The sequence below is a fragment of the Apaloderma vittatum genome, unplaced genomic scaffold (assembly GCF_000703405.1).
Source record: "Apaloderma vittatum isolate BGI_N311 unplaced genomic scaffold, ASM70340v1 scaffold8187, whole genome shotgun sequence".
NCBI lineage: Eukaryota > Metazoa > Chordata > Aves > Trogoniformes > Trogonidae > Apaloderma > Apaloderma vittatum.
In genome coordinates, this window is record NW_009727771.1 from 7330 (window position 1) to 21491 (window position 14162).

The window sequence follows — 14162 nt, forward strand, 5'->3', positions numbered from 1 at the left end:
TCATGTAGTTGTAGAATAACTGATACCTGAAACTCAACTGGTACTGTATATTGTCACAGCAACCACTGCTATAGACTTAAAGTTCCTATAGTTGGAGAAAAATGAGTTTGCAGCATGATTTTGGTTAAGGTGCTTGACCTTCAGATTTACTAATCTTAAATTTTTCTACATTGTATTATATATTTTAATGTTTCTTATACAGAATATTACGTAAGAACCATAGAGGTTATAAAATTAAATCTTATAGTTTATGTAATGCTAATAGAACTAGGTATTTCTAAGCAGTTTGAGCAAGACAGATACTGAAACTTGAACTCTAAGTTTGGGGTTTTTTTTCTTATTGTTTTTTTCCATTTCTAATTAAGGTGTATGGTAAAACAATTGACGGACAGCAGACCATTATTGCATGCATAGAAAGCCATCAGTTCCAAGCAAAAAATTTTTGGTAAGTTTTTGTATGGATGCAAATATAGTAGAGTACAGCAAACCAAACAATTTGCATTGATGCCATTGCACTGATAATGCTTATTTCAGAGAAGGAGACGCATGCATGTCTTGCATGTGACTCTTTTTTTCTCCCTCCATCTCAAGTTCTTCTGCCAAAATTATGCAGAAATCCTTTGTAATAAGTAAAATGGCAGAATTTGCAGAACTTAGGGAACTTCATACAATTTCTCATGACTCTTTTGGTTTATCAGTCCAGCATGAATAGCTGTGGCTGTGTTCCCTTTGTGACCAACAGAATAAAACCTGCTTCTTCTGGTTTGTATGTTTTGGAGACAGAATATGACCAAAGATGAATTTATTATAGGACTTGAATCAATAATTTTTGGATGAGGTACATAAAGGAGGTGATCTTGGTTATAAACTGCAGCTTGATATTTATTTATTTTTCTATACTTAGTTGAAAGCTATTTTCCACAGTCTGGAGTGAACTTTGTATTGCTTCTTGCATGAAACTGGCCAGGCTTGAGGTGAATTTCACAGTATGGGAATTGGGTTAAGGAAGCGTCTCCTTAAAGATAGCTAATATGTGCAGCTGTCTGAAGAAATGTATTTAGTTTTTATTTGCTCATTTGCATCTGCTTGAATTATAATGAGTAATCCCACAGGTAGTGAATGGAAGTGCAGAAATCTTTGTTTTCTGATGATGAAGGTGGATATTGTGTATGCGTAGTAATTTCTACATGTGTCTGTATCACCTAAATTATAAGCCCAGTATATTGTTCCATAGATTAATTGAATTTGCACAGTTAACAAATAATTTCTCTTAGTGAATTAAACTTGACTAGTTAAGTCTGCATGTTTTACATCAATTTTAAAAGTAACCTGAAATAATACTGATTTTCTTTTTAGTTCAGAAATATGAATGAATTTTGGTATCCCAAATAGTTACTTTAATATTTTAGTCCTTAAAGAAGAGGAACAGATATGCAACAGTCTTTATATAGAGAGAAAATCTTCCTTGAAAATTGGCTTTACTAAAGTTATAGTTGGCTATCTATGGATAAATATGGACCATATTGCTAAGAGTTTTACAGGGGGATAGTCAGATTCTAATTGTCATTCTCAGCAAGTTTTAATAAATGCATATTGGTTTGGGGATTTGGGGCTGGAGGAATGGACTCAAAGTTAACCAGGCTCCTCGGTGTCCAGCTGTATGTCTGGATATCTAGCCCAAGCCACAGCCAGTATTTATTCTCAGGGTGTCCCAGCTTTTCAGGCATTTGGACAGCTGGCAACCTAACATGAAAGCAAGTTTGTTAGATGGTGGAAAACTAACACATGAAAGCAAGTTTGTTAGGTGGTGGAAAACTAACACATGCCAAAGAAAAGAAAAATGTTCTATGAATTTTTGAAATGCTGTCAACATAGCAGGATAGATGGTTTATTAAAGAATGTGAAAGAAAAAAGAGACAGTTAATCTGTTATGAAATATCTTAAATCAGCAGAGGTAAATAAAGTAGTGACATGGTTTTTTAACTTGGAGCATTTCCTATCAAAGGATCCTTCTGATCTTGAACTCTTTATGGGAAACAGCATCTTAAGGACAAGAAAAAGATACTCCAGGGTGGAAACATTGCGGTCATCTTAATTTCAAGAACCACAAATTGACTAAGAAGCAAACAAATCTGTTAGCTAGTCACTGAGTCATGTGCAGCCAAAAGCTAATAGCATACCTTAAAATGCAGCGCAGCACATAAACTTTCTTATACCTAATGGGTTGTTCTGTAAGGCGACCCGTAATAGTCCTGTCACGGAATTGGGTGACACTTCCCATTTTCTTAGACATCCCGATAAGCTGATCAATTACCTTAGACTTAACTTTGAGTGATAATCTATATTTTGGACATTGTTTGAAATAATAAGCAATGAATTAACTCAATTATTATCTAACATTAACTCAATTATTATCTAAGATGTGCCAATATAGATCCAATAGTAGCTGTTCGTCTTTATCTCTTTCTCTCCTCTTGTTGAGTGCACTGGAATCTACACCTAACTCTAGTAGGATTAGAACTCATAGTGTCAGCTTTCATTCCTCCTTTAAGTGCAAACAAAGGAGGAATCAATAGACAGCTGCAGTGCATTCTCAATATAGCTCTAATGTAGTCTGCTAAACTCATAACTAAATAAGAAAGTGTCTAGTCTACAGGAAAGAAATCAGGTGAAACTGCAGTGTCTCCATACTGTTTCCCAGATGGTTGAAACTCCCTTTTAGCAATTTGACAAGGATATTGAATTTGTGGAAGGAAACTGGAAGGAAATCATTGTCCTGGAGCAGGAACGCTAGAAGAGCTGAAAGGCCTAGTTACAGTTCAGCATAGCGGAAAGTCTTGCTGCTTTAGTGTTCCTTCCATCGAAGTTTTTTGTAGCCTGATGTGAAGTGTGACTTTGACTGATCCAACAAGTCACCCAGGTCCTGGAAACAATATATTGACTATATATGCCTAATTAATAATAAAGGACAGAAGGAACATTGGAGGCTTTAGGTATTTTCAGAAGTTAAGTCCTATTGTTAAAAGATCCATACTATAATAAATCTTGGTCCGCATCTAAAACTGAGGTTAAGTATTTTGGGAAACTGTTCTTGACTGATTATGGGGCAGAATCTTTAGGGAGAGATTTTGTGCATGTGTAGTTGCAAAGCGCGTTTCATTCTTTTTTTGCCTTTGGCTGTCAGTTATATGTTGGGGTTTTTGGTGTTTGTTTGTTTTTTTTTCCTTAACCAGTGGGGTGACATCTGATTTCTGTTTGTTTTTTGTTTTTTTAAAGGAATGGCCGTTGGAGGTCAGAATGGAAGTTTACGATCACCCCTTCAATAACTCAAGTGGCTGGCATCTTGAAAATTCAGGTATGCTTATATCAAACTGTGTCCTGATCAGTACAGCCTCCGACTGTTATCAAGGGAGACCAGTGTGTTAAATATTCCAAGGCAATTTGGGGACCCAATAAGCAAGGCAGAAATGCCCATTCAGTTAAGTGTTAGCAGCTTAATGGCATATTTACCTAATCCTTACGAAAATGTGTTTAATGAAATGGTTCTGAAGCTGTATTCAGCTCAGGCATATACCTCTTTGGTTTCCTATTTCTTGAATTTGCAGTGGCACAAGCCTTTACTGAGAGTAGACCCTTATGTTACCTGCCCTATTGTTTAGAAAGGTAGGAACCTTTGGTGGCAGTCATTTCAGCGTCTGAAAATTTTGAATCCCTATCTGCTTCATTCAGAAATTGCCCTCATTGGAGCACCCATAAAGGAGAGACTGTCCAAGCAGGAAGAAGTCAGACTCTCCTGTGGTAGCCAGGGGAACTTGGTTTCTTGGATTGTTTCCCTGGAATGTGCACACATGTTTTGCAGTTTATTAAAACACTTTTGGGATCAGGGACTAGAATATTAATGCAGTCTGGCTTTCAGAGTAGTACTTCATTATCTTTCTCTAAGGCATAAAGTCAAGTTCCCTTTTCTTCCTCTTTTTTGTGCCCCCATGAGTTTTGCGCTCCCTTACTGCTCAGTGACTTCAGAAGAAAGATGCAGTGGAATGTTTTTCTAGCTGCAGCCTGAGGCTAGGATGTTATTTTAGGATGCAGTAGCTCGATTCAGATCCACCCAAGCAGGGGGCCCGAATCTGATTTCCCCTTCTGGGACAAATTCTGTTACGACTGGAATGATAGTAAAAATGTGGACAGCTGTTATTATGTCATCAGACCAAGATGGTTGTGGTAAGCACCTGAAGTAACTTCTAGGCTTCTCAGGACTTTGGGACAATCTAAGTAAACTAACAGTTAAATCCAGTGTGCAGAAAAACAGGTGTTTTGTCCACAGCATGCACTTTTCGTTAAGTATCTTAGGAGATTTTCCAGAACAAGCAGGCAGGTGTCTACTTAAATCTGGGAAAGGTTAGCCCAGTAGCCTCGAAAATAGCCAGAATATGGAATTTTGTCAGGTTTAGTCAGCATCTCAGTTTGAGCACCAGTTGATTTTTGTCTTTTATTACTATTTCACATAATTAATCAACTTCCTGTTTATGTTCGTTAAAGTCATTGCTCCCCAGAACACAGACAAGTTGTACTTTTTTGGCTTGTATAGGAACTACTTGTTTCAGCAATGAATTTTGAACTTGGTTTCAAATTTTTTAGGAGTTGAGTACAATTTCTTCCATGTATGTGGGAGTGCTCCCCCTTCATCTCTCCAGACAAACCAACAATATTCTGGAATATGAACTCACCTCAACATCCATTACATTTCAGAATACTGAAATTTCAGTGTTACTTGCGGAGTCTTTGACAGCACTATAGCAATTGCTCTTATGAATAAGTTGGGGGAAGTTCCAGCATCACTTGTTATCTTCAGGTGTCTTCACTATTTTTAAGATCACTTGCACAATTTCTTCCTCTTTTTTTTTTTTTTAATTCTATTAATGAATTCTAATACAGGAGATTCTCAACTCTCTTAATATCTTCTGTTGTTTAATTCTCTTTCAACTATATGTAAGAGATAAACTGTAACAGCAGAACCTTTTACTAAGGTTACAAGCACCCTCTGGTGCTTGACATGCTCCAGCTGTGCATGGAAAGCAATAAGTGTACTGGTTACTAATTTTATCTCTTAGATAACTTGTTTTTCTCATCCCTCCTTAATTAACCTTTCCAAGAGGCTCTGTTCATAAACATCATCCTTCTTGGAATCTTCTGAACCCAGACCTAGCATTCTAGAAGGATGTCAGCAGTGAGGTATAGTACAGAATAGTTACTTCTCCTGTTGTGTGTAAATTATAACACATCCCAGAATTAGATTTTGTCTCTTCATGACTGTGAAGTTTTTTAGGCATGTTTACCAAGAATGCAACTCAGTGAGACAGATGTTTGTGCTGATGTTGGCCTCAGAGCACAGGGGAAGTTTGGGCCCTCAGCAGTGGATTGTGGCAGAGAAGGCGGAGATTTGTACTTCTCTGGGTTCTGCTGTATCATTGGGAGGTGTCAGAATTTTGCTCTGAGTAAGCACTTGTCCTGTTTTAGGAAGCAGATTGAAAAAGGCTGGCAGAAGTTGCACCCCATAGTGTTTGATTTGAGAAGCTTATTTTATGCTAGGATGACATGTTTTGTTGAAAGTCAAGTGTTTTACAATAAGGAAAATAATAGTGTAAGATGAAACTTAGGAAGTAATGTTTTCCCTTGATAGGAAACCTTTCTTATGCTTAGGTATTATAGCTGTCTTACTCTGTCATGTTTTCTCTTAGTGCATAGAAAATAGCAGGTCTCTTGCACATATGATCATAATGTAAATGAAATTAAAGTATTGTGCATTAATTTCCAAATGAAAATATTATCTTGCCTAATAGAGTGAGACACAAATACTACAATTCCTCATAACGTAAGCTTTGTTAACTAAGTTGACTTTACCAAAATTATAAAAAATCTTTAAAGATACATGTTTAAATGTCAGTGAGCTGCATAACTTTTATCTATCAGTTATTGTGAATGATTACTTTATATAGGCTTCCTGTTAAGTTTTCCAGCAGCTGCATTAGGAGCAGAATGTTTTCAGATCTTTCCTTCAGATCGACTAAAGTTAGCTTGGTAGAGTTTGACTGGTCTTTTTCCAGCAAAATACTCAAGGAAGCTCTTCTGTAGATAGAACACTTCAGTTCATTTTGCTTTGCTTTCTAACCTTGGCAAACTTTGTCCCAAAGAGCACCTTTGTGTAGATAAATCCCAGCTTTTGTTATGAGCCATATCTAGTAGAGGAAAATACCAAAACTAGGCAGATCAAGAAAGAGAAGCTTCATGTTGTACTGTCCATAGAAAATAGCCTGGGTGAAGCAGAAAAACAGCTTCACCGTATCCTGAAGCCTTGCCAAAGCTGTTCTCATTTTAAATACATCTTCACCATTTCAAGAATTCCTAGTGAGGTCACAGAAATAGTGTGTTGTCTTCATGATGGTAATCAAAACCAATGCTTCTTTGCATGAAACACTACTTAAGGCATATCAATGCAAAAATGTTTCCAGAGTAGCTTCTTTACTTTTCACCCTCAAAAATATTTAAATTTGACAACTTCTTTTTTCCTGTTTGTTTTTATTGCTCTGTAACATTTTATGTCTGGTTTTGTTTGAATTTCATAGATTTGTTATTATAACAGTACTGTGGCTTTCCTGTGTGTTGTTGGTCTGTAACATTTATTACAAGGTTCTTTGTTTAATTTTCTGTAGGTTCACTATTATGAAGATGGTAATGTCCAGCTAGTGAGCCATAAAGATATACAAGATTCTCTAACAGTGTCTGTAAGTAAAGTTTAAAGACCTTAGTGTGTACATTGAAGTGACTTTTTAATTTAAAAAGAGAAGCAATCTTTAAAAAGCTCAGAAGTTTGGAGGCTAGTTTGCTCTTCTGCATAAATGGGAGTTAGTGTTCTCATTTATAAGGTTCTTTGTATGTAATATTTACTACTTTTACCTAACATGTAGTTACTGTTTAAAAAAAAAAATTAAAAAAGAGAAAAATTAATGTATACTTGCATGTGGATTATATAGACTAAGCTAATTTTAATTGTAAACCTTTAATTAGCTTGCTGTCAGTCTTTCTGCACTTCTGATGTATTTAAACTTCGGTCTGCAGAGTGACCCATAGAATTAATTTTTGAGTATGAAGGAGGTTTGAGTTACGACAATACACTTTAGTACAGTCTCTAGGAGATTGCTGCCTTTACTCATTGGGAGAAGACCAGTATGCTAAAAATAGTAAACAAATGCTACTAGTTGCAAAGCAGTAGTGGATATTTTCCCCTCACTTCCTCCGTGTCTGTAACTGGTGCTGTCAGCCTCTTGCTTTTCTGTACAAAAAGCCCTTTCAGAGATACTTCAGCTTGAGAAGCATAGCACATTTTATTTTTAAGACTTTAGGGTTTTTTTCTCAGCTTCTTTCCATATGGATCACTGTAGTACTAGGGAGCAGACGGTAGAAATAAAAATTGTTTAGAAATATTACAGATGTATTATTTAAGAGTTAGTTATATTGCAACATGAGCAACTGCTACGTTTGAAATAACGCTTCGCTTGCCTACTGGAGGTGGTGTTTATAAACAGTATGATTTTCTGTTGGAGTGTTCTTTGCTAAAACTTAAGCCAGTGAGGTTAAACTGGCAAAGGGAAATTGTAAAAGCGAACAGTAGAAGTATTTTAATGATAGCGTCTAGTAGTGACCAATTTGGCTCAAGAACTCAATTCATCAATACAGACCTTTGTTCGTTCATATAAAGCAAGGCTTTTGTTAGCTTTTGATTTGCAAGAGCACTATAAAGAATGAGGGAGTGTGGTGCCAACTGATAACACTTCTGGAGCTGTAGATTAAAAAAAAAATCTTTTGACCCCCATCTGTTTAGTCTTTCATTCAACTAAGAGTTGCTTCAGGGAAGATTATGTGGAAGAGGTTCTTTTGGTAGCTTTTGCTTTATTATCTACTTAATCATGTTCTGCAATTTAGTCAAGTGGTGGAAGACCAACGAGTAGAAAAACGTCTTTTCCATAACTTTCCTACCTCCTGCTAGAACAAAAGCAAGTGTGAGACCTTGAGCTTTATAGAGGACAGAGGCTGTACAAGTTCCTGTTCCACACAGAAGGAATGGTAGGTAGCTTAGAAGCCCAAATGATTGCTCTCATCTTCTGTTGTTTTTGGCAGAGAAGCAATTTTGTACTGCCAGTGGGCACAAATGAAACAAATGACTGGAGAATTTCCTTGTTGCTAGAGCTATGAACAATTTTGCAGAAGGTTGCTTTGAGCCACATAAGACCTCATACCCCTGAATTCTTACATTCATTACCAGAGCTGTTGAAATCTATGCCTCAGTTCACTGAAAAGTCAAAACCCTTTCATTCGTTCATTCATTCTGCCTCCTCCACCATGTCCTCATGTGGTGTCCAGGAGTGCTTTCATAGCTGCTAGGAGCAATTTCACTGAAACTTTGAACCAGTTGCAGCTGAAGCTGGCATAGCCTTCTCTCAGTCTTTGCATGGGTCAAGAACACCCTTAACTTTCAACTGCTTCTACCAAAGCATCCTTAGGAATGTTTGCAACACCAAGTTGGAAGTTCTGAAGTTTCTGAACCTTTACTTCTTTCCTCCTTCTTTCAAGCACTTCAGCTAGTTTGTCTGCAAGTTTATTGATGGATTGTTTCTTATTTTTGAAACAAACACGTATTTGCATATTTAAAGGTGAAGCCTAATGCCAAGAAACTGTTTTATCAGTCATGATGAAATTTGGACATTGTGGTGTGTTGCACCCTCTTTTTTGCAAGATGTACTTGGGGATGTTTTTAGAAGAACAGTAATATAATGTGAGTCTAGTGAGTCTAGTGTTTGCCTCAGCTTAGTCTCCATATTCAGAATGTGTATGGGTGAACAAATCTGTTTCATTTTTTGGTTATATTCTGTATGTTTCTGGGTTAGCTGACGTTCTTTAAGTTTTCCTGAATTTGTAATGGAAATTTAACATCAATAATGTTAATATCCTGACTCTGTGTTTTCAGGGGCTTGCATGTACGCGTTATCATTATTTCCAGATGCTGTTCTCCTCCATATCTCTTTATCATACTATAAGATATTTAATCTAAATATTCTAATGAGCTCCATGATAATCTTTATGCTTGCTGCAGTTCGAGTGTTTTATTTTTGTAATACAATAATGATGTGGCATATGCCTTTTGGATTAATCTTTTGTTCAGTTTTGGTTTAGCCACTAAGTGGTCGTGTGTTCTCATGAGTCTTACCGCATAACTATAGGAAAAAACATAACGCAACTGGTCTTCGAATCATGCTGTACATCAGACCTAATTCAAATGCCTTTTTCTAGAATGAAGCCCAGACAGCGAAGGAATTTATAAAAATCGTAGAGGCTGCAGAAAACGAATATCAGGTATGTTGGAAGCAAACATGATATCCTTACTCACCTGTATAACATTACCATACACTTAACCAAAACTAGTGTTCTGTATTTAGCAAGCATTTGATATTAAGATAATTCAGTTCCATACAGATATAAATAGGTTACTGTACCTTTTGTTGTTAGCACCTGCCTACTTAATGTTACATTAAAAGTTATTTTTTTGAGAGCAGAAAGTCCCTAGTGTGATCACATATCAACAACTCTGATCTTTTTCGGTATTAGTGCGTCCCTTAATGAATTGTTGTACAGATTCTGTTCAGAGGGTACTCTGTTAGACAGCTTTGCTAAATATGTCTGTAAACATTATCTGTTTTGATTAATCATTTTAAAGTTTAAAAAATTCAGCTGTTCTAGATTTCCTCTGTAGAAGTGGATTCATGTTCATTCAGGTCTTGAACATGAGGTAAATTTCAGACACCATGTTCTGTCCATTTTTAAAATCTACTCTTCAATAAAAACTTAATATGTATCATACGCATTGTGTCCAAGTTCATACAGTGTTGTGTGACTGTTTTCCTCGCAGGAAAAACGGTGGAAAACTTTGGTGTCTGAAATTAATGATGTATGAGCTAACTCTGATCAGTACTTTATTCGAGCTGCTGAGTAACCACACAGTGGTTTGCTGAAACACCTGAGCTACGGCCAGGTTTATTGCATCTGTCTGACTAACTTTCTTCACATAGTGTCAATCTAGATCTAACAGCTTTTCCTCATCAAATATTGTAGTCGTGGTAATGTTGGGTTGACAGTTGTACTTGATGATCTTAGAGGTCTTTTCCAACCTTAATGACTGATTCTACAATCAATTTAATTTAGCATAGTTTTATTAAGCCTGTTTAAGAGCTAACAGCCTACTCAATCATTTAACTTTATGTAAACACCCTAGTTCTGTTTGTCACATGTCTGGTTTTGTATGACTTTGTCTTTAACAGACTGCTATCAGCGAGAATTATCAGACTATGTCGGACACTACTTTCAAGGCCTTACGTCGACAATTGCCAGTGACCCGCACCAAGATTGACTGGAACAAGATCCTTAGCTATAAGATTGGAAAGGAGATGCAGAATGCTTAAAGTGAACGTTGCATGACTGGATCACTTTAGTGTCCTTGTATACAAATAAAAATCATTACAAAAAGTATTTGGAACTGTCAGATCACCCAGTCAGCATGGGCTTTTGCCATTGAAAATCACTGTAAGTAGTTTGGTTAGAGCACAAAGCTTAGCTAATTGACTTTTTTTCTTTTTTCTTTCTTTTCAGAGGGTTGCAATTTCAGTATAGCTGAATATCTTCCTTTAGAGTTTCTGTTGTACCTTTTATTTTTTTATAATGAAGAGACCATGCCTTTAGTTTTCAATTACACGTTAAGAACAATTTCAAAAATATTTTTGCATACAGTAGCCCTTTCTCTTGCTTTCATGTGAAATGGACAACTTCCAAAATTTGCGGGATTCTTGTGGAGATCGCTAATATGCATTTCTAGGTCAAGGTCAATATGGAGTTAGCCACAGGTGCTGTTTTTGAAATCATCTGTCCTTTCATTGTATGGGAAAAAAATTTTCTGTATCATTTAAACCTTTCAGAATACTTATTTAGCTAGCTCTGTGGTAACTGATATTTTTTTTTAAAAAAAAGAGAAAAGGCCAAGGTCTAACGCTGTTTTAAGATTTTGAAATTAAATAAAATTACTTATTTCAGAAATGCATTTAATGCTTTGTTCCTGACAGTTGCTTAAATGAGCTCAAACTCCATCTGCCCTTGAGGTTTTTTTATCATAAAGTCACAAATGTATTATAACAAGGCATATTGTAATATATATAATCCTGTACTCATTACTATGTCTGTCAGTTTATTTTTGTCTTGGATTGAAATGTACTAAAACTCAATGTGACATTAAAATGCAAATTTTCTATTTATTTGAGTATCAAATTGCTTCCTGATATAGCCTATTTTTGGTGTTTCTGTATATTTTTAAAATACTCTTTAGAACAGCCACAAACTTGTGGCCTATTGGCTCTTCTCAGTGTATTTGGAGATTGCTCTAAGAGCATCAGGCATTGTTTCCTTCTGCATTTAAGAAACGTCTACGTATGGGAGTCTACTTAAGGTATCTTTTAGCTTCATATTGGCGACAGAGAATGCAAGAACTTACAAGACCAGAAGTAACACATATGTGTGGAGAATACTTTCCTGCATTGATATATCTTTTATTGGAAATGGATGTCAGGTATCTAAAACTAGGCTTCATTATAAATGCTGTATGGCACTTGTGTGAAGTGCATAGATTTCATTTTTAATTGGATAAAAACCAGTTTTAAAGTCTGCTACCTAAGTATATGCTTATGATGGAAAGTTAATCAAGTTTGTAGGGTTTTTTTCCTAGAAGGCAGGTATTTATGTACACTCCTAAACGAGTAAAGCTTACACAAAGGTTTTGTATCTTTGTTTACAGCATGATCCAATTAATTACTTTAAATTAAGCTACAGCATAGCAAGGAGAAAGAGTCTGTACTGCATATAAAAATGCACACACGCAGTAGTTTACTGTTTGAATTGTCATAGCAATACCCCTATATCCTGTTCTTCAGTGCTCTCTTAACTGAAGTTCTGAAATTGCTGCTACTTTACAGTTCTGAACTGTACAGTAGAAGAGTGGGATTGCTCTGCCACAGTCTTCCTGAAGAGTTGCCCTCTTAATTGTCGTCGTAGACCAGCTATTAAACCATGTTGTTCTTTCAAGGAAGGCTTAGAAAAGCTCTCTGTGAGCTAATAGCAGATGCTGAGTCACTGTCACTTCAGTCTTAACTGAGAACTAAATACAAGAATTTCATCTACATACTTAAGAACAAGCTAAAAGTACAAGGCAGTGAACGGACCGTTAGGAGAACTGTTAATGGGCAACAACAGTGCAAATAACTTTTCTAGCTGATAGAATATTCTATATATGACCGCAGTCAGTGCTGGCTGAAAGTCAGAATGCTATTTTTCTTACCTGAAACAAAAAGCTAGTTTTAAGTGTATTCCTAATAAAGAGGTATTTTACTGTGAAGTACTCTATTACTGTGTTTCCCTCTCTGTTTATTCAGTCTTGTGATAGTCTTGATTCCTTTTCTTCAAAGAATAGTGTCTTAATTCCCTATCTTTGTAGAACAGTGTCCTAGAGGTTCAATTCTATCAGTAGGATAAGTAGATTTGGATTACTTATGGTTTTTTTCCTGTTGTGTTAATTTTTAGTCCGTGAGATAATTCTACACCTTGAACATCAAATTTATTAAGTTATAGCTTCAGTAAAGCAATTTATAAGTAAATCAACTATTCTGATACTTTCTCAGAATGGTGTGCTCTGTCATATTTAGGGATGATGAATCCCCACATGAAGCTGACCTGAGAATCAGCTGAGGCACATGGTGCATTTGGAGTTCTTGATTTCTCTCAAACTCTTGGATGTCACTTGCACTTTTTTTTTTGTTTGTTTGTTTCTCCTCCTTTCAAATTGGAGAACTTTAGAACTTGCTTGGTAGGCCTTAGGGTATTTTATGTAGGTACAGCACTTTGTTAGAGAAATTTTCTTGTGGCATTTGTCTTAATGTGAATTACTCTTTGTTTATATTCTATTTTTAAATATAGAGACAAGCTTTGTATTGTGGAATGTTGATGTACTAGACATTATAGCTTGTAATATGGACTTGTAAAATGCTTGCATTTATGAAATGTAATACGTCTTCTGCATCTTGGTGCCCCTTTATATGAAGGCATTTTTAACTTCTGCAAGTAAGCAACTGTTCTTCCCAAACATCTGCAGCGAGAGCGGCGATTGTGCTTTCCGGTTCTCCTGAGCAGCCCCTTCTTGTATGTCTGTCTTAAAATTCATACTGCAGGTAGAACAGAACTTAAAAAGCATTATCACTTTGATCACCGTGCTCCTCCTTCTTACGCTGTAACGTGCTGATAACAATTCTGCCGGCTGATCCAGCCCTGGGTTAAAAGTACTGTGTGAGACTGAGCATGTCCTAGATGTGTTCTCCTTAGGGGGTGGCTCCAGACACATCTATGGCAGTGGTGCAGTTTGGGAGTCAATCCCTCTCTCATCTCCGCTTACCATGTACTAGTTGGGCTAATGAAGCGGGTTTGGTGCTCTTGTGTTCGCCCTGGAGAGCTCCCAGCCGGGCGCAGGGCTCTGGCTGTGCTCCAGATGCCCTCCAGCTCCTGATGGGGACCTGAGTCCATAGCAGTAGTTTCCTTCAGGCAGCTTGAAACCACCTCTGTGCTGAGAATGTCTGGAGGATCAGACTAAACCTGGCCTTCAGGTCTCCTGACTGCGTGTTCTCTAGGTGTAGAGGTTGAACATCAACTGTTTGATTCTATGAATTCACTCCTGTCATACTGAATTACTTGATGGCACAGGCATATCTTCTGCTGCATTCATTTACTGGAAAGACTGAAACTGTTCTTCCTCTGACACAACTGTAAACTAGGTTTAGATTAAACTTAGTTTGTTCATAACCTTGAAGTGTCAGTTTTTGTATGATAATGTCAACTGAATTTTTTTTTTTTTGGAAGGAGAAAACTTGCATCACATTTAAACGGAAAAAGGACAGGAATTGGAAATATGTACTTTATTACTTCCGTGAAAATAAATGCTTAATACTTGCTAAGTTTTCTTATCAGTAATATTTTCCTTTGCTGTGATTGGCTTACCTGTAACAGGTATTGTTCAGCATGAT

General features: G+C 36.6%; 1 protein-coding gene across 1 annotated transcript in view; it reads left to right on the forward strand.

Annotated features, from left to right (window-relative positions):
- The window catches only part of CAPZA2 (capping protein (actin filament) muscle Z-line, alpha 2), a 15155-nt gene extending 3801 nt beyond the window's left edge, over window positions 1–11354 (forward strand). The window contains exons 5-9 of the mRNA XM_009873801.1: window positions 366–445; window positions 3277–3355; window positions 6711–6782; window positions 9346–9408; window positions 10371–11354. Of these exons, the coding sequence (XP_009872103.1) occupies window positions 366–445; window positions 3277–3355; window positions 6711–6782; window positions 9346–9408; window positions 10371–10511 (435 nt within the window). The 3' untranslated portion in view covers window positions 10512–11354. The remainder of the gene's footprint in view (window positions 1–365; window positions 446–3276; window positions 3356–6710; window positions 6783–9345; window positions 9409–10370) is intronic.
- Window positions 11355–14162: the final 2808 nt, after the last annotated feature.